Source organism: Solea senegalensis, linkage group LG17 (assembly GCF_019176455.1).
Source record: "Solea senegalensis isolate Sse05_10M linkage group LG17, IFAPA_SoseM_1, whole genome shotgun sequence".
Lineage (NCBI taxonomy): Eukaryota > Metazoa > Chordata > Actinopteri > Pleuronectiformes > Soleidae > Solea > Solea senegalensis.
This window is the reverse complement of record NC_058037.1, coordinates 7,825,161-7,846,455: the sequence shown is the minus strand read 5'-3', so window position 1 is coordinate 7,846,455 and position 21,295 is coordinate 7,825,161. Positions and strand designations below refer to the sequence as shown.

General features: G+C 41.8%; 1 protein-coding gene across 5 annotated transcripts in view; it reads left to right on the top strand.

Moving 5' to 3' along the window:
• The window catches only part of ino80 (INO80 complex ATPase subunit), a 38,511-nt gene that overhangs the window by 12,613 nt on the left and 4,603 nt on the right, over nt 1-21,295 (top strand). For 3 of the 5 annotated variants that reach the window (XM_044048832.1, XM_044048829.1, XM_044048831.1), the window contains exons 26-35: nt 2,901-3,041; nt 3,662-3,887; nt 12,867-12,994; nt 17,719-17,813; nt 18,148-18,220; nt 18,881-19,039; nt 19,220-19,322; nt 19,406-19,494; nt 20,193-20,348; nt 20,674-20,884. In XM_044048832.1, coding sequence (XP_043904767.1) covers nt 2,901-3,041; nt 3,662-3,887; nt 12,867-12,994; nt 17,719-17,813; nt 18,148-18,220; nt 18,881-19,039; nt 19,220-19,322; nt 19,406-19,494; nt 20,193-20,348; nt 20,674-20,884 — 1,381 coding nt within the window. The remainder of the gene's footprint in view (nt 1-2,900; nt 3,042-3,661; nt 3,888-12,866; nt 12,995-17,718; nt 17,814-18,147; nt 18,221-18,880; nt 19,040-19,219; nt 19,323-19,405; nt 19,495-20,192; nt 20,349-20,673; nt 20,885-21,295) is intronic. The other 2 variants (XM_044048834.1, XM_044048833.1) reach the window with 1 other exon arrangement.

The following is a 21,295-nucleotide window of genomic DNA, read 5'->3' as shown; positions in this document are numbered from 1 at the left end:
GTGGCACTAATGTTGCTGAAATTTTCCCCAGAGCTTTAGTGTGTATTGCGCCACACAGTTTGCTCTTTGCCCCAGGCTTCCTCTCCCTCCTCTGGGATCCAGAGTGGAACCTAATCTCTGTGTCGCTCTATGACTGAGTATCACTGTCCACCCTCTCTCTGTCACACACCAAAGACTGTCTGTGCGTCTGTTGTCAGACATGTTAGAGAAAGCTCCAGGAATCATGAAATACAGTTTAAAGATTAAAAATGCATCTTTGGGGAGACATGATAAACAAATGGGTAGCAGGCATGTCACATGGGTGCATATGCACTGAGTGCCAGGTCATCAGTTCCTTGACTTTTCACTGCTATTCTCTTCCAGTTTCCTGTCTCTCCTTTACAGTTTCTATCAAATAAAATTAAAAAAAAGCCCCTTAAAAAATCATGCGGGATTCCAGGAACTCACATTTCTTTAGGAGTGATGTCCAGGAACATTTCCAGGATTAAAAGTTCCTCCTGGTTAATGTGATTTGTGTTTCCACAGCAGGGATAAATCCTTGGGAAGAGCAGCAGTTTTGGCTTGCTCAAACCTAATTTCTGTCAGCTGCAAACTACAAGCCAAACCATTGTGTTTACAGTTAAGGGTTTTAAAAAATGACAGGTGTATAACAACACTGTGGAAAATATCCCAGAGCGTCATGTAGAACTTGCATTGCTCTGATGGAAAATGCAGGTAGGGGAGCTGAATTCCTCTAAAAATGTGTGTTCTAGGATAAAGTAAAGTTCCTGTGTTGGAAACGTCTGTTTGTTGATATGGTAGTGTAGTGTGAAAACAATAGTTTGGTTTCCCATGGTGCTTAGTGTATCAGAGGTGATAATAATTAAAGAAAAGCATGGGTTCAGAGGACAGTAACTGTTGAAACAGACGTTGTTAAGGAACAGGTAAATAGTGGCAGCGCCTTTGTCCTGGAAAACGCTTAAATCTTGCAATATTGCAATGTCTGTCGGTTACATGTTGCTCTGGATAAATTGACGAAACCAGTTTTCTTTTCATCTGCACTCAAATGTTTTCATATGTGTTGGATACTGAAGCCGAGAACAATAGGGTTATGATGAGACAACAAATATTTCCTGGAAGTATGGAAATCCAATTGTTAGTACTGGAAATAGGAAACTGCAAAACATAGGTGCTAGTTCAAATAGGCAGATGACCTCTAAAAAAGAAACAGCTGCATGCTGCACACAATCTAGCACACTGCTCGGGCAGTTGATCTCTTTAGTTTTGAAAAACACACTGAACCTTTCATATAGCAGTTACGCATTTCCAGATATGTATCACATTATCATCTTTCACTGATCCTTAATTAATTTGTTGTGTGTGGAAAACTCTCGGGAGAAAATGCTCTCTCTGTGTAATTCCATCCTAGTCTTCTCTTGCTCCACTCGCCTCATGTCACAGAGTCAGGCAACTGCTGACTGTCTTGAGTTCACACACACACACACCCCCGGAGTGACTTGGAGAATGAAAGAGCAGAAAAATATAAGAATTAAGTTCAAATATAAGAGGGACAGTGAGTACTTGCAGATACCTGAAGAGCTAATACTGTATGTATACTGTGTGACCATGATGACCGCAGACTCCCCCTTGAGTTTCTTGAAATTGCTGTCTCCCAGAGTTTCGGCCAAGTTCTGTCAACTCCTCATTTTTCTTTTGAAAACTGCATGGAGCTGGCACACAGTGCATCTCTCTTCTTGGCTCATCTCTCCCTGGCTGAATACATGACAGTGTGGTCAGTATTGCTCTCAGCTCTCCTGCTGCTCCTGTTTAGCAACTGAGAGAAGCAGGCAACTTGGAAAGTTGTTACTCATATGGCTGTGAGCCGCTGCTGCAAACGGACTGTCTGTCCTCGTGTATCAGTTTCGCCCTCTGTCCATCCTTGCGAGAAACATCTGTCACTCATTTGATTGGAAATTAAATGAAAATCATTTCAGCATTTGTATTTTTATACTTTATATCATTTAGAATGTTTCTACCTCTGTCTTTTTCAGTCAGATGTCACCCGTGTGTAAACATTAGCACTCATTCCACCCCCATAAGCTGTGTTTATCCCACTTTTGCACTGGCAAGATTTTTGATTGGTTTGTTATTTTTAAAAAATGCAATACATACAGTACATATATACAGTTCATAACGAATATCACAAATCAATTTGCAGTAAATATCAAACGATAGCAGTGAGATAGTTGAACACCTACACTGTAAGTGTTGAAATGAGTACCTGCTGATAAGTGGTGGAGGGGAAAGGATGTTGTTTCTAGTTTCCACCATCAGGTGGCACTGTGTATCCACCACTGTTTTGATATCTCACTGTAAACAGAAAAACATAAGCATAACCATGGGATATTTTTCTCCAATCTACTGTAGCAATGCATTTTTTGAGCATTAGCTTTAGCTCAAAATGTATTCCTTTTGACTCACACTATGTTCTGCCCAAATGTGAGATTAGGCAGCTGTGTTATCCCACATTAAGATCCATGCATCATATAAGCTGAATAATCGTACATTTTGTGTGTGTTGATGTTTAAAGCTTTTAGATGATTTTTTTTTACATAACATTTCAGGCATGTGGCCAGGGAAACCTGCATACACTATCAGTTATAAAACTGATGGATGATGCACTCGACAACCTCTGCTTTGCAGCAACTGTAACTTTTGCAGTGAACAATGTTTTTTCTTTTACAAATCACAGCAGGAGTCACACAGCAGGAGGTGTGACATCACCCGAAGAGATAATTTTAAAAACATTTCTCCACTCTAATATGATCATTGCATTTGGATGCTTTGAATGGACTAGCACTATGAAACAAGGGTGGTAATGTGTTTTTGTATGTGCGTGTGTGTGTGTGTGTGTGTTTCAGGAACTGGTTTTCACAGCCTTGAGGCCTGGCATTGTGGGACACACGGATGAGAAAATCCACAGCAGAAATTCTACCACTTTCACAGTGCGGCCATGTCGGCCCACGTTACCACCAAAGTTCCTGCTCGCTGCCACACCCCGGGTATGTAACTGTGTGTGTGTGTGTGTGTGTGAGGAAAGACACCCTCTCTGTGATTGTGTGGACGGTGCATCTGTGTAAAGATGGACCAGCATTTGGGTGGTCTTGGAAAGGGAAGAGGGGAGTGCTGTGCACATTGCTTTTGTGGGCCTTCAACAATGAGCAGCCCTTATCTGTGAAACGTGTGTGTATGTGTGTATGGGGTGTGGAGGTGACCACTGTGGCTTCCAGCTACGTGTTAAACAAACGTGACTTTAAAGGGCTTCTCATTCAGGTTTTTCACCAGTTGTTACAGCTTCTCCCTGACCTCTTGCCGTACACACACACACACGCACACACACACACAGAATCTGCTGATTCATTGAATTCATTCATCTTGCAGGGATTTTTCCCACTGACTACAATACAATTTCTTTGGTCGGAAGCGTGCATGTTCTTTGCTATTATTGCGAAACTGTCACATGCCAAACAAACACTAATATATCAAATAATGAGTCAAATGTTACTTAAAAACCTGCACAAACCCTCCCATGTAACATGCAAACGCCTCTCATCTTGACTCAATATTATCTGTTGTTTCAAATATAGAAAAAAAAAACACGTTCTTCTTTTTGGTTTCCTAGGTGACAACAGTTCCCATGGAGCGTTACTGTAACGACCGCAGTGCAGAGTATGAGTGGTGGGTGACACGCAGTGGAGGGGGCACAGTCTTCAAAAACTGCTTCCTCTACGGCTCACCTGAGCTTGCGTCAGACTGGCGTATGAGGGCCAATGCCTTCCACCCACAATGCCCTGGGGGTGTGATGGCCCTCTACCCTCGCCACGGATGGTCCTTCATTCAGATACCTGGTAAGATCAATGTGCCATTGCTTTTTTCTCTTGGAAACCGAAACTGACTTCCTGTTCTGGCGTTTTCATCAGTCCGGTGTTCTGCTCTGCAGTTTCTGACCTTATGCTGTGCAACTAAAGGAAAACAAATTAACGAGTTTCCACTATTGGCTGACTATCAGGACAGCCTATAAATGTCTAAAGGCCAGTGCATACTAGGTCTGGGACAATATGCCTTTGTCTCGATTTGATTGTGTCATGATGCCAGTTCAATTTGTATTATGCTTCAGTAATTGCAATTTTCTGTTTAATGATACATTTCTTAACACAATAATCCATGAGTCATACCTCCAAAATCAGTCCATATTGCATGTCATTCAGTCAGTCACTCAAATTGAGTGGGACAGTAGTAATACAGGTTTTATTGAGTTACCTGGTACAATCAGCTGCCCCAGTTAAATAAAAGCCATCAGGCAAAGTACAATTTAAAAAAAAAAAAAAATAAATTACTTATGCCCTCTCATTGTTCGCTGAGCAAGTTGCTGAAAGTAAATAACATAAAATGCTCGTAAACCAGGACACAGCACAAAACCTTGGATGACACTGATAAGAACTTCCAATACTGGTTGAGGTAAATTTGCAGCTGCTAATATTAGCTGTATCTGTTTCTCACGCCAGTAGAAAAATCACCATTCTGGGGCAGGCAACAATTTTTTCAAAGTCGAAAAATCACGATATATCAATGTTTAAATGTTTTTCCCAGCCTTAGTTTATACAACTGGCTGCAACTGTGCCTCATTCATCAGTGCCTACTACCCGTTTTTGACTGTTAATAAGCAGCAGCAGTCTATGTTGACATTGGAAGAGATAGTAACACTCCCTAAAACTCCATTTTCAAAAATGAGTTTGCTTTAAATGTATTTGTTATCATGTTATTTTGCTAATGGTTTTGTTTGGATATTCACTCTGGAGAGAAGGGCAATATAAGGGCCCGTGGGAGAATCCACAGTGGACGGCCCAGGGTCAGTGGGCACATCACCCTCCTCTGTCTGTCATGCCGCCAAAACCTTTACAGTCTCATGGAACTGCTGAGATAAAGAACTTCTGTACAACTGCACTTGCATAAACACATACCAGCGATTTCCATTAAGGTGTAAATGCATAATTGTGTATGTGTGTGTACGTGGGGGTATGTTTGTGCTCACTAGTGCTTTATCAAAAGAGCCTGACTTGTTGAGTTAAGGGTCAGCTGGAGCAGAGTGGGAGCTGATCTGCTGCCAGGATTTAGATGACTGATGGATGTCCAGGGTGAAAGAGGCCATTACAGTTTTACAGACAACACTTCCCTTCTCACCGACCCGGTGAGACTTTCTACCTCTGATAAAGTGTCGCTGTCGTGGATTGTGATGATGGCTCTCTTTTTGTTTTGTGTGGAAGCAGAGGTTCCCGGCACCGAAAATTTGATAAGCTCGCAATACACATATATGGATATTGGTAGATAGATACAGTTGCTTGATTATGTCATGTCTTTTCTTACTGGCACTTTTATTTAAAGCTACAGTATTTAACTTTTTTTTTGTTCTCTCTGTTTCACATTGATGAGATTAAACAGAATGAATGAATTATTTGTATGCTGCCATCTTCATCTGGAAAAGGACTCTGTCAAGCACTACTATCAGACCCGACTGAGTCTGCGCCTGTGTGTATACACCAACAGTGCCAGCAAACAAGCTTTTTGTGAAGTACAATTCACTTCTCTATAATTTTGTGGGAACATCTTTGTATTTTCAGCTATATTTCAGCCCGTTTGCAGCCTGCTCACTTGATGAGCACAATGTTGCTGTTGCTAATGTCTGTCATGTGTGCAGTGTAGGAATAACACCGAGTGACGTGATGTCTTAATACTGCTATTCTAAGAAACACAAAGTCATGTTTAGCTAATAGGCTTGAAAGTAATTTTTTTTACAGTTTCAAAAGCCTCCAATTAGCCTTCAAGCCTGATTATAATATCCTTAAAAGGCACACACTCAGAATGCTTACTTTATCCTCTGCTTATATGTGTGTGCCCAAAACTTGTGCTTGTGAAAATGTTTGTGTGTAAAAGTGAGAAACAAAACAAATATTTGTGTGTCTGTGTGAGAACAGTCTGAAAGCTCTTGTGAAGTTATACGGAGGGAGACAAAGCGAGGAAGTTTAGCTACTGGTCATTGTTCAAATACTTAGGTTAGGTAACACTAATAGATGGTCCGTCCGTCCATGTGCGCGTGTGTGCGCCTGTGTGTGTGTTAGAGGGAAAAAGAGAGTGTACATGTGTGTGAACCATTGAGTCTATTCATGGAGCTCTGCAATGTTCACATGAGAACTGAGGTGTCTCTCACCTCTCCCCTTGTACACTCTCCCACGCTCGGCAGCCTTACCTTTTCTCACACACACGGAGGGAGGACAAGCTTTACCTCTGTCTCTCCCGTTAATGGACAGGGCCACGGTCTGATCTGAAATCAGTATCAGCTTCTCAGTCCGTCTGGTCTCCCACTTCTTTCTCAGCCTCAGTAGGAAGGAAGTGACCCAACACACCGGCACCCGTCCTCCGCCGAACACATTGTTGCCACATCAAGGCCCAGATATGTACAGTAGCCCCGCTGAAGTTTCCCACCCTCCCTCTCCTCCTCACTCCCAGCCCCACACCTTCAGAACAAATGGCAGAGCTGAATAACTGTTTGTTTTGAGCGCCATGGCGTGAGTATGGCTGCCCACTGATATCAATGGAGGAATCTAATCAGAGGTCTTATTAGGAATCAGGCCACAGAGGAGGAAAAAACAATTGAGGCAGCAATGTCTTGGGGCCCCGGATTCTTTTTGTTATTCTTCTGGTGGTGGAATTCTACTAACGGGAAGACTGTGACATGTCTGCTAATTATATTAATATAGAAGATGTGATACTGCTCTATGTTTTAGAGACGCCAGGGTTCTGTCAGCGAAGAATTGGTCCGGTGCAGTCCCTCAGTCTGAGCCACCGGGACGCGACAGGAGAGGAGGTTTTGACTGTAATTACAGAGACGTGCCTGTCTTGTTTGTTTGCTAAATTGCTGAAATTCTGCGGTCATTGCGTTCGTTCTCTCGAAACTTCACATAAAGCTGCAACAACCGAGTCACACAACAGGGAACAGTTTGACGCTGAGAGACGTTATTGGTCAAGTTAAAGATCAGGTTCAAAGGACGTTAAGCTGTTAGAGTATTTGCAGAACACTCCAGTGTCACAGAAATTACATCCTTTCTGTCTGTGTGGCCAGTGTTTGTCACGCACAATAATTAGAAGGAATCGCTCCACAAAATGACGGCCTTCTCACTATAGCACACATTATTGTGAGCTGGGAACCGACAGTCACCACTGTGGAGAGAGTACGTGTGTGAAGGAGATAGTGGAGAACCTGGTATTTATGTGTGTCTTATTCGTGTCTGTGTGCATGCTTATGTATCAGTTTGACTGTGTGTGTGTGGGAGAGAGGGGCCCTGCAGCCCACACCAGGCTGTGGGAAATGCAGTCCTGCCTTCCTGTCCCTTCAAAGAAACTCTGCTCTCCAGCAAAATGGCAGGAAACTTCTCCAGCCCTCTGATAGACAGGCACAAAACAACTCAGACAGCCAGCCTCACCACATCACGGTCTGACTCTGCCCCTTTCAGTCTGCATTAAGCTGGCACTGCTAACTGTCTGCAGAGTGCTTTCTTTTCACCAGTAAATAAAAGGAAACACAGATGTTTTGGTTTCCTGGTCTAATTTATGGCCAATAATGTATCAAGAGGTGGGAAATGGTGCCGCTTTCATTGATATTTAAGAAACTCAAAGACCCAAAGTAGACTGAAGGGGGAGACATTTGCTGCATTATACTTCTATGATGACATCTTTGTACATGGAAGCCAAGTAATGTCTAAGTCACTCTGTCTTTTAGCCAGCGAGCTGTCATCTGTGGCGTGTGTTGAGTCATTGCTGGCAGAGGCTAACCAGCAGTAATCGATCTTAATGACAGAGTTCACCGTGGGGCACTGTGGTGTGGTGAGGTTCCCCTGCGAAACTCGTATCAGACTGTCTGTCTCTTCCCCTGGTTAAAGACTCTTATTGAACCAAGAGGAGTGCAGCTCTTGCATGTTTGAGGGAAGTCAGTGATGTGTGTTCAAACATGCACCATTTTTATATATATATATACACAGCCCATCATTCACTTTCTGTCGCACATAGTCACGCAGACTCATTTTTGTGGCTTTCTGAATGGCATGTTTGTCATTTTACTCAGTCGAGATACCATGTTCTAGATGCAGACAGCTTTTTGCTGTAGCTCCTGTCGAACATCACAGAGTCCTAATAAGCAATGAAAAAGCTCTTGTTTTCCGTCAGTCACTCTGCTCACAGCTTAAAAAGCCTCCTTGTCGGCATCTGGCTCTTAGTTATCCTGATGCTGTAAGAAAATTAAGTTTAAGTCAGATTTTTGTCAATACATGCAGAAGCAGCAAAGTAGTGTCAGGCTAATATTTCCATCATCTGCAGTGCTGAACAAGTGTTGTCCATTGACTTATTGATTGCACAGTGTAATGTATCATTATACAGTGAGGAGCTGACGCTTGGTTCGATCGTCGGTTCGACCTGTTCTGTGGCCCTCCATCTGTCTCTCTTTCTCACATATCCATCCATCTATCGTCTTTCATCAGCTCCTTTTTTATTAGCTTTGCAATCTCCCTTCTGCGTCTCCGCTGCTTCCCTCCCTGTTGAGGGTGGCTCTGCTCTTATTTTGGCAGCAGCACAGAAGGAAGAGAACAGGACAGGACAGAATATTGTAGTGGCATATTAATGAAATTAGCGCAGTAGTTGGTTTGGGAGTATCAGGCGCCAGGCACCAGGGCTGGGCCGGGGTTAATTAGCTGGCAGCAGGCCTCTAATTGGGTCAGGACCGTGTCAGGCCCCTGGCTCTGGCCCTACAGGGATTGGATTACACTGTCGAGGGACAGACAGTAGAGAGGGGGAGAGAGGGTGTGTATGGGGGAGCAGAGGGGAGAGGTTTTAGTAGTAGAAGAGAGAAGGATGGAGCTGGAGGGTGCAGTGGTTTTGGTGAAAAGGGGGAGAGGGGAAAGACAGGAGAGTGTACCCTAATCTGCCAGCAGGAGATATGGATAGGGGGAACCAGGGAGGGGTTGGCTGCATGAATACTGCTGTTAGACTGGATTAGATTGGGACAGGGGGAGGCTGTGAACATAGGGCAGGGCAGGTGGTGAAACTTGATTTGTGTATCCATAGCAACAACGGAGTGGTGTGATAACACATGGGATTTGCTTGTATTTTTTAGGATGTGGTCTTATCATTGTCCTCGTCACATCTATGATTACAAAGTTGTTTTGTGTCCATTTGATTGCATTTAGTCCAATTTCGTCATACGTGTTAGGACACATTTCATCCCAAATGATCCACTGTTGGGTTTTTACACAACCTGAACAATTAATCATTTTCAAATGGAAATCGCAATTTGAAACAACACAAGTACCAAAATTACAAAGGCTGCAATTTATTTACTTTATTTTTGCTTGTTCGTTTCCCATAGCAAATGTAATACAAATATACTGGAAACAATGGGCTCTTTTTGACATGTTTTAGCAGGAAAAGCACACGTGTTACTGATCACATTAACAGTGACTCTGTTAGTAAATGTAAGTCAAGACAGTGTGACACAGAACCAGCATGCACCCTGAAACTGAGGAAGCTAAATGGAAGTCAACCATCCTGAATTTGATTATTTACACCTGTGATTTTCCTACTGTGACCTGTCAAAGTGGCTTCTGTGCAAAGGGCACATTTCAGTGAATATTGAAATGATGGTTGACTTAAAAAGATTATATCGCAGAGAAAATTGCAGTCAATATCTGTCACAAAAATGGCAACAAGATATTTTCCCCAAATCATTCGGGTTTATTTGAGGTTCTTTTTGTTTTCCCTCTAGCTTAATAATAATAGTGTTACTATGTGAACACATTTTGTCTCTAATCCAAACAAAATCTTGAAGCCCAATTCATTTGACGCATGACAGGATTTACATGTATAGACATATCCTTTTTAATCCCTCTGAGTCCTCATAATTTGTAATAATATTACATATGCCATTACTACATCCAGTTTTCCCTCATTTATGACCAATGGTCATGCATTTCACTGCAGCCACATGTAGCTTATAATGTAAGCCATAAGTGTTATGTTGGAATGGGACAGACCACCAAAGCTTCCCTAAATCACTATTATTCATTTTCATGGCTTTGGCTTTACAGCAATATTTAGACATAGGGATATTCTGTATGCACTAAATAGTTTGAACTCGGCCACCTCTCTATGTAAGCCACATTTTTGGGCTTTGGGGAGTTTGCACAGTTGCTGGGGTGGGATTTTTTTCATACAATCTCGCCATTTCTGTAGGACATCTGTTTCCCTGCCTTCCTTTGATTATTTAGCATATTTTTCACACGGATCATTTCCCCATTGGGTGAATGCCACTGAGAGTCACATAGGTTAGTGATCAGATGGTGTCCTCAGCTACTCCACAACGATCAAAACATAATTCATATAAGAGTTCCTCTTATATGAAGTGATTTCCTGTGACTGATGTTTCTTCATACTGCACAAAGATGATAGAACGGGATTTTCAGATTTATGTTTTTTTTAAAGATTTTTGTCTTGTAAGGCCACAAAAATCCTCCAAAAGGGTTTTTAATGCATCAACAAACATGACATTAGAGTCTGGAGGCTTAAATAAAATCTGCTAAACAGAAACAGATTGGTGGCAGGGGTTGAACATCATTGCCTTATATGAGCACTTCCATCTTTGCCAAGCGGTGGTTTGCATCTGGGTGGTTGGCAGTGTGGCCCACAGTGCTTGTTGGTGCCCTTGACTGAGCAGTGGCCCTGGTTAGACTGGCACCTGTGGTGAGAAGGCCCCTGTCTGATCTAAACCACAACATTACCGCCGCCACCACGCTAATACCCCTCCCCTGTAGCCGGAGCCACCACAGACCCCCTTCACCCACCGTCTGTCCCCCTCTGTCTGGACCGTTTTCTCTGCTGCATATGTCTAATCCTCTGTATGTATCAATATTTTCTCCTTTTTGCTTTTTGCTCCATCCATTTTCTTGACGCCAATGACAATTATAGGCCTTTGATCATGGGATACAGTGTTTTTGAATCTCGGGGGTTGCGGTGCACTGGTCTCTTGGTATGCACTAGTTTTAAGCCACAGTAATGTCTAACATGTGTACCTTTCAATACATCTACTGTTAAGTTGAATCTTTAGCTCAATGCAGCTTGGTATCAGTGTACCCAGTACATGAATATCCTCCTTTACTTCTCTTCCCCTTTATCCTGCATGTATTTATCTTCTACTACATAATTTCTCTGTTTTTTCCTTCTTTCTGTGCAGTTTGAGAGTTGTACTCCAATTTGTCCATTTAATTTTTTTCATTTTAAGAATATGACAAGAATGAGAACAGTAATGAAAAGTAAATACACTGTAGCCACAATGTACAAACTGTCTCGTGAAAAAACAAGGAAGTCAAATTAAAGACATGTGTATATATAATTTTGAGTCAAAACTCATCCCGTCATCACTTTCTCATGCTCATGCAGTCCGTGTGTGCAATGGGCTGTAACCACTTCTTTGTGACCTGTAGGTGGGGTTTACTATGCCTCCCTAGAGTGTTTTCCTTGTTCATCTCTTCTATTAGTTCCTCTTTAACACCTCTGCAGGGCCTGACCTTTTTGGGGAGGGGGTGCCAAAAGGGTCATGGGTCAGGGTTCAGTCTAAGTACTCATTAGCATCAAATGTTACTGGTTTTGATTTAAAAAAGGTTCTAGTTTTGTGGGTGCTACTGGCTCACGATGCAGCCTTGAAAACACTTGATTGTCTTTAAGACATTGTTTTAAGTCTCTGTTTCCAGACATTGTGGCTCAACTTTGTCATAAGAAGTATAAATGATCTGAACTTGTGTTGTGGATTAATGGAACGTGATTTAAACATGGTTGGTTACATTATATTGACAAAGCACGGAAATGAGACGGAAATATTATATTTAAGTCCCATGTTTTCACTGTACAAAAGGGGTCTTGGGAACAAGTGTCCAACTGGAGCGTGAGGCGGCCAGGTCTGACTCTCCCATAGGGACTTTGTCGTTGCCCTGGCCAAGACCCTGTCACCTGACCCTGGACCTGGCCTTAGGTTCTCCCCACGCTGGGTCACAACCCTTTAGTCAAACACCATAGTGTGCCTGTCACTGGGTCGATGGCTGCCCTGGCCTTTCTCTCATTCAGCCATTGTGTCAGATGACGTTAATTCCTCATCAGCTCGACACATAGGCAACCACTTCAACAGCAGAGCTGGGGTCAGATTGCTCCCCATTCACTTTCTGTGGTCAATCATTTGAAAGCTGCAGAACACCCGATGTGGTGTTGTAAGTAACGTCATGTCAACACCAACTGCCAGGCCTGCTTATTCATCCTCTGTGCCATTATGTGAAATGCAGTGTAAATCACTTTATCTTACTATTTCTTTCTGCCTTGTTGTCACCCTTGTTTCTCTGTTTTCATCAGCAGTACAACCAAAGGGCACATGCTTTATTTAAACAAACTAAATAAGGGACATGTATAGAAGGATCAATCCTCAGGCAAGCCTTACCCAAAGTAATACAGCCACATCGAAAAACATGTATTGATTAGGAAACAGTTAATAACCTCCATGAGTGCACTGCTTTTGTGTTTTCTGCCAGTAAGCATATGTGTTCGATTGCATTATGTTGAAAAATAAAAATGCATAAGGCTTTGATTTTTATATGAGAAAATCATCATTGTGCAAGGTTACATATTTAGACACAACCATCAATAAACCATTTTGTAAATTGTATGTGTTTTGAATGCTTAAAGTGAGTGTCAAGTCTGAGCTCTCACTATCCAGTTTTCACTTATTTGTCTGTCTCTTTCAGATAAGGAGAGCCTGATCACTGATAGTGGCAAACTCCACACTTTGGATATTCTGTTGAGCCGGCTAAAAGCACATGGACACCGAGTTCTCATCTACTCCCAAATGACACGCATGATAGACCTGCTGGAGGTACACACACACACACACACACACACAGTCACACAGACCAGTGTTTCCCATATATTTTTTTCAAAAGTAGTTATGTTGTGCCGGTGTTGATGAGGATGCCATGATGCCGTGGGCCCATATTCATCCATCCATCACCTACCACTTTACCCTCCACATGAGGGTCGTGGGGCTGCTGGTGCCAATCCCAGCTGACATAGGGCAAAGGGCAGGGTGCACCCTGGACAGGTCGGGAGTTCAACACAGGGTAAACACATTGAGACAAACAAATATTCACTCTTGCATTCACATGTGCAATGTAGTGTCCAATTAACCTCTATGTTTTTGGACTGTGGGAGTAAGCGGGAGAACCCAGAGAAGACTCATGCCCACATGAGGAGAACATGCAAACTCCATGCAATTTTGTAATAGTTTTAAATTAAATAGCCTAATACTTATCTTTTATTTTTATATTTATGTTTAATTTCTTTTTCATTTTGTTTTCATTTGTACCTAAATTTGCAGCTTTTGGTGCTCACTCATGCAGGTTAAGAGTGATAATCATTAGTGGCACAAGTTTTGCAGCAGTGCCCATTAATGTCATTGTAGTAGTGGTGGTACACTGCACACACAGAAGTGTGTTAAAGATGTTTTTTACTACCTCTACTAAACTTCACAAGTTTTATCAGTGTCCTAGTAAAATTAAAGTGTTTAAATTAGAGTAGTATTTCCCAAGTTGCGTGTGTTCACAGTACTCTGTATCCAATTCCCTGCAGCTTCTATTATAAGACGAGCAGTGTGGCTGTTTATGTAAGTGTTCATAATCGACAGTCATGGCAAGTCCATGGACACAAACTGTAAGATAGACAGACCAAAACCACCAGTCATAAACGATGAATTAGTGACTCAAAACATGCTGGCAGATGTTTTCTGTCTACTGTCATTGTTGCATTACTGCTGCCGGAGTTTAAGGTTTTTGCCGTGGTATTGATGTAATATAACATACACAGTGTTATCTTAGATACTAAAAAGTATATCAGTTGCAGTGTGTGTATGTGTAGCAACCACCAAAATAAAAAAATTTACCTAATCAAAACAGATGTAATTTGCATATCCATCTTGCGAGGTATTGAACTCCTTTAATCAGCCTGCCTGTCCCTTGTTAGTGCGCTCATTAGACGGCTAATTAACAGGTCAGGACAATTAGTGGCTTCTTATCTGCAGGGAAAGCAGCCAGATGGGAGGGATGACTGGAAGGGGTGAGAAAAGGGGGAAGATGGGTGTGGCTAGGTCCTGCATTTAGAGGAGGGAAATAAAGACAAAGGTAGATGAGGAGATGAGAGATGGAAAGAAATAAAGAAAATTATATAAACAAAATTTAATTTCAAGAGACTTTCATTTACATAGAGTCTCCTTCGATCGGTAAAGAGAAATTCGTGTTGAAAAGAAAAACAATCCACCGTTCTCAGACACTTTCTCTGCTATTAAGCTTCTTTGTTTCGTTTAAGCTTTTTTAATTTTAGGTCAGTGGGACTGAAGTTTAAGTTGAAAAATTGAGTATGATTTGCGTCACTGCTTCTCCATGGGAAAACAATTGCACAAACTAATGATGTCAGTGATCATGTGTCGACAGCCTTAGTCCGTTACTCTATTGTTGCTTCCATATTTGTTGCAAACATCGTTACGGAGCCAAAAGCCTCTGGCATGATGTCATTGGGAATTCCTCCCCCATTCACACACTGCAGCACTGTACTGTGTTTCCACAGCCAAATCTGTTGATGGCAGATGGACCCAACCCAGGTGGTTAAGGACTGTCTTCCTGTGTGTCTGGAAAACAGTGGTGGTTTAGGAAAACGGCAATGGTGAGAATGCTTGAGATGGTTAAGATAAAGCCAGCTAGCTTTACGGCATTAACGTTCTTCAAACCACCTTTTGTTGTCCCATTCAAACAATGCTTTCCTGTTGTTATGGAGCAATACTACAGTGCTGCATTGTGACCTCATACAGTAATTGGTCTGTGACAACATTGTCTCCTTTCATGACTTAAAGACACCCACTGATGAAATCATCAATATCATCTTGCTCATTGGTCTGGGGGATAAAAATTCTGCAGATGGATTTGATTTCCTGAACATAAGTCTGTGATTTAAGAGAAAAAGCGAAGGAGAAGCTGATGTTAATCTCTGTCATTAGCGTCACTGTTTTCGTCGCCGGTTGGCTGCAGGTTCTGGTGACATCACATGGTCGGGTGATGGATCATCAAGATCCGGATGGCTTGAAGAAAAATAACATTGTTGACTTTCTCTGGCAGCAGCCGACCGTAGAGCAAGACCACCAATTTACCCCCCTTCTACTTGAGTGCTGTGTTTGTGGCTGCATAGACGGCACTTTACAGCACTACAAGTCTGCGGATTCGATTCCAGCTCTGATTGAATTTTTCCATCCATCTCTTTTTTGTTGAATTGAGATGGATAAAGTGATTCATAACACAAAGCATGGACTTGGCTTAGATTTGTTTTATGATACTAACTACTTTACTTAATTCATCTCCCCATGGTGTGGTTGTAAACACAATATAAAACATGTTAACTGTGACAAATAATGAAAAGACACATTGAAGTGTTAGTGGGTCATTAAGTTTTATTCACTTGGGCTATCGACATTGAAGCTCTAATGGATGGATGGATGGTCCAGCAGCTTCTTAAAAAGCATTCAATTCAGTTTCTTTACAACAAGGATAAGTTACAAGTTATACAATTATATTTTCTCTCACATGTTGTAAGTTCACATTTAGTAAATACAGTACCAGCTCATCTTTATCCAATGTCATTGTCCAGTACGTTATACATTGGACATAATGAGTTGGTAAAAGCGGCAAATGACTGAGATTCTGAACACATGTATTTAATTATGTCATTAGTATTGTTTAAATGTATTATTTGCTAATTCTTGCTGAAAAATGCCAAATATGATATACTACACAATGTTATACATAACTACAGTATTAAGTGATGTTTTTCCTGGTTTTCCTTCATACTTCCATATGTAATAAATGGATTTAAAGTTGAAACAAAAAATATTAATGGCAACACTGTAACATACTTGCTACTCTTTGGGTAAAGCACTCCGCTCAGAAGCATTTTGAAGCGCAAACTTGTTTTTCAATTTAGGGACAACATTTCATTCTATGTGGAAATAAAACAAACTTAAAGTCACAGATGTAGAATCCTGCAGAATCCTCGTAAATGTGAGTGACTGAAAAACTAATCTTCATGTTGTTGGGATTTTCTTTTTGTATGCCACACATTGTTGTTGTGTCAAAACCTTGTTCCTGTTATACCCAGACTGCACCTCACCTGCTGAGAGTTAATCCTGAGGTTTGGCTGTGGAAGAATACTGTGTGTTGCTGGCACACTGTGTGTATTAATGGTACTGAAAGCAGACAATAATAACTGTTATCAAATTATTAGGTTTTAAAGCCACCACTTCGTCTTATCTTTGATTTGTATTTATTGCTTTTATCGGGGGGAGGACAGATTGTGATTTGTGCACACGGTTCCCGGACAAGATCTACTATACATATACACTGTGACTACACATGTCTTTTTTTAGATTTTAAAAACTTCACAGACTTATTATTGTTTGGCAAGTTGAGAGCAACCTGGCTACTATGTTTTGTTTTAAGAGATTATTAAATTCCCAGTTTAATTTAATGTAAAAATGCATTAAATGGCCTGTGATCTGAATACATGTATTTATTATTATTATTATTTATTTAACATTTAAAGTGGGACATATTACAAAATGAGTGACAAACTGCTGAGCAGCATCAGAGTTATATCCTGCAGGGTTTTGTGAGCACTGAGGCTAATGGTCCTTGATGTAGTGTTGACTCGGTGCATATGGGGCTGTTCAGACACACACACAGAGGAGGGCAGGTCCAAGGTGTCATGATGCGGGGAGGTCAATGAAAACATGGTGTCAAGTCACTGATATCATCAGTAATGATGTGTGTTGTGGTGTGTGCCAGCAAACGTGATTGGTAAACTGGTTGAGAGGCACAGATTCAGGAGCTCAGAAATCAACACGTCACCTCATCACTGCTGTTGCCCTGCCCTCGGCACTGAAGAAGTCCTTGTGTCAAACATTCACACACAAATACACAAATAAACACACACTCGCACAGATCAGCTTACAAGATGTTTGGGGGGGTTAGAATATCAGTCTCAGCATTTCTCAATGTCTCGCTGGAATTGTGGTTTCAGCTCCAGTAAATAAAGTATGCAAAAGAAATGTGGAATTTTGATGTTTTAAACACAACAGACATAAAAGTTGTTAGTGACAACCTTAAGTGACTATTCCCTAAGTAGAGTAGTTTGCGTTTCCAGTCTCCTCTCTTTTGGTTTATTTGTTGTCAAAATCTGTGATAAAAATAATACGGGTATCAGAACATGCAAATTCTTGAATCTGTATGCTTTGTCCCGAATTCTTGGGTTTGGCTGTGTCTTTGTTTAAGGGAAAAAAATGGTTCAGTTGAAAAATACCATCTGCTATTTATTTGGTAATCAGCAGATTGTATATCTGATTGTATATGACAATTTTTCTCTTGCAAGCATTTTTCCATTGTTAGATTAAAGATCCTCTGTGCTGGGACTGTGCTGAGCATAGTTTTGGCACCAGAGGAAGCAAGAAACAAATCACATGACAGTCTCATTTGCTTTCCTAATCATTTTCTCCTTTCTCTGCAGGAGTACATGGTTTATCGTAAGCACACCTACATGCGCCTTGATGGATCCTCCAAGATCTCGGAACGCAGAGACATGGTGGCTGACTTCCAGAGTCGGTGGGTAGATACAATCGAGTGTGTGTGTGTTTGTTTGTGTGCCCTCATGTTCTGGTTCACATTAGTGTGCAGCTCTGAGGCTCTTGTTCTAGAGGGCGTAGGTGCCGAACTTAACTGTTAGTATCAAGTGCATGTTTCATTTTTCATGCCAAGTTTTAACAGGCTGTCATGCCCAAGAGTGGTTCTTAACTTACACTGTAACTTAATTTTATGCCATGATGTATGGATATTTGTACTGTAAGTCCAGGTGTAAATGATATCCTTCGATTTTGTGCGTCTCTCCTTTTCCCTCCCTCGCCCTCCTCCTCCACCCTTACCCTTGCTGCCCCCACAGGACGGACATATTTGTGTTTCTCCTGAGTACAAGGGCCGGAGGGCTTGGCATTAACCTGACTGCCGCTGACACTGTGAGTCATCGACACAATCAAGGAAAAACTCCACTGATGCAGAATCTCTGTTTAAAATAGAATGCGTATTTTTTAGTATAGCAATGCAGTGCTTTTATTTGTCTAGCAGAGCCAGAAAACATCAAATTTGTGCTTGATGGTTTAACAAAGCCAAAAAAAAGACTGTATCCACCCTTTTAACTGGATCTGCTCCAATATTTATTTTTTCTTCCTTGGGTCATTCTCCACCCTCCCACAACATTTCATGGAAATGGGTTTTGCAGTTGTTGAGTATTCCTGCTAAAAGCCTGAAAACATAACCTCCTTTGAGGAGTTAATAACATGTTGACGCAGTGATGGGGGTGTGTGTGTGTGTGTGTGTGTGCGCGCGCGCAAAAGGGGGGTTTCCATGCATTTATATGAATGATGATCTCTGTGCTTATCAGCATCTCTTAACATGTTCCTTTATGTCCCTGTAGTCCTGTTCATGTAGGATTAGCTTTCCTCACAAATAGTTCGAAGTGATTGTTAACACAGGACATCTGTCATGTTAAGGGATAGTTCACATGGGATAATGTGGAGGGATGGGTATCTACTTCATATCATCACTGCAATTGTACCAGAAAAATTCAAAACTGGACCAAAGTTGACTCTGACTTGTGTGGTTGTTTGCTCCCCCAGGTCATCTTCTACGACAGTGACTGGAACCCCACTGTGGACCAGCAGGCCATGGACAGAGCTCACCGGCTGGGTCAGACCAAGCAGGTCACCGTCTATCGCCTCATCTGTCAGGGAACCATCGAGGAGAGGATCCTGCAGCGGGCCAAGGAGAAAAGCGAGGTCCGACAGACAAGCACTTATCTGTACTACATAAACAAATATGATAAAGGATAATGGGGTTTTTAAACAATCAATACATAAACATCCCATAAGTAATAGAGTGGCGGCATTTCAGCAACATGATGTAAATATAAATTAATTACACAGTTGATTAATGCTGCATTGTTCTTGTGTGATAAGATCCAAAGGGTGGTGATCTCCGGAGGAAACTTTAAACCAGACACACTCAAACCCAAAGAGGTGGTCAGTCTGCTGCTGGACGACGATGAGCTGGAGAAGAAATGTGAGTGTTATGAAGGTTATATGAAATGGAACAAAATGTCATAAATAAATAAAATAAAACAAAACTGTCGTCTTTTCTTGTAGTGCGCCAGAGACAGGAGGAGAAGAGGCAACAGGAAGAGTGCAGCAAGGTGAAGGAGCGCAAGAGAAAGAGGGAGAAGTACGCTGAGAAGGTAATTTGCAGCAGCACTATCACCTCAAATATCTGCACTTATCTCCGTCTTCCAAGAGGAAGAGTGGGTTAAATAAGAACATGAAGAGGCAGCTTTGTGGGGGAAAAAAGAAACAAGGGAAGAATTCAAGGAATGACAGAATTAGAAAGTCAGTGATGTGAGGGAAACATTTTAAAAGCAGCACATATACTGCTCCTTCCCGTACTGATACCAAACAATGTTAATTCACTTAAAGAATTTTATTGCAATCTGATTCTTCTAAGTGTTTGGCTTAATGTGAAGCCAGAGGGAAGGGGAGAGGGGTCACAAAAACATAAAGCCCAGTTCTCTGGGGACAACAGTTATCCACAGCAAATTTCATTGAAATCCAAGTGTTCATTTGAGAGACCTTGTCATGGGCCAAATTAGTGCTAGATGTGAGGTCAGGAGGTCGCAAAAATCATTAGAAGCCATCCTCTGGGGACCATATCCATACTAGATTACATGGCAATCTGGCCTGTGGTCATTGAGATTTCTTGCTCTGGAGTTAAGTGTTGGACAGACGGAGAGGCCGAGCGGCTGAGCACTCGATCTTAGTGCCTTGAGAAGAATATTAAGATCTGAGATATAACAACAACATTAAATTGGAATTAGTGTGAAAAGTATTAAACCTAAACAATGCGCTCACACTCTCCTGCATGTGTTTTCTGTGTCTGCAGAAGAAGAACGAGGAGTCGGAGAACAAGAGGAAAAAGGAGATGAATCTGGTCATCTCCCATGCACCATCAGCAGACAACTCCAACCTTTCTGCAGACGGTGATGACTCCTTTATCAGTGTTGAGATGGACTCAGCCATGCCCAGTCCCTTCAGTGAGGTGAGGGAAATGACTGTGATTTATGTCACAGGAGGTTGTAAATCGTTGATTTGGCATTTATCCACAAACCCGCTCTGTCTTGTGCTTTTAAATTCTCCTACCCCTTCTTTTTGCTCATCCTACTCTTTTATTATCTAATACTGATTATTTTTTCATTATATTCCTCTCTTTTTCTTCCATCTTTCCCTTTGTCATTCACTTGTCTTTTATATTTCCTTCTCTTCCTTCCTACGATCTCCTCTTTATTCCTTTACACTGTCCCTTGATTCTTTCCCTTTACTGTACCGGCCTGACTTCCCATGTTCCTTGTGGGTCTGACCCCTAGCGTGTGTGTTTGTCTGTGTCCACTCCTGTGCACGGCCAGATCTCCCTGAGCAGCGAGCTCCAGCCTGGCTCATTGCCGCCGGATGCCGACGCAGACGAGAGCAGCAGTGACATGCTGGTCATCGTGGATGATCCAGTGTCTTCTGCGCCTCAGTCTCGTGCCACCAACTCCCCCGCGTCTGTGTCTGGATCAGTCTCTGACAACATGAATGGTGAGAACACAATTTAATATTGACCTTTGAGTATTTCTAGCTATGGTAAATACATTATCACATTTTTACACACACATGCATGACCACTAGGAGGGATAATAACAGGGCACTTCACAATGCAGTACACGAAACATGGTCCACCATAGCAATAATACCACAATACAACGATTTTGTGATAATCAACATAATGCAAGATAATCTTATAGCAATACATCACAATTTCTGTATAACTGAAGAAAACTAAAGGTCCGTGAAAATTAAAAAGGGCAGGATTTCTCTATTTATTCACATCATAGAGGACAAGGTGCATGTCGTATGTGTTGAACGTGGATGGAGCATCTCTTAATGTAGCTTACTCCACCATTATCCCACTGTAAACTCACTCTTCTTCACTCTTTCCTTCATTCATTT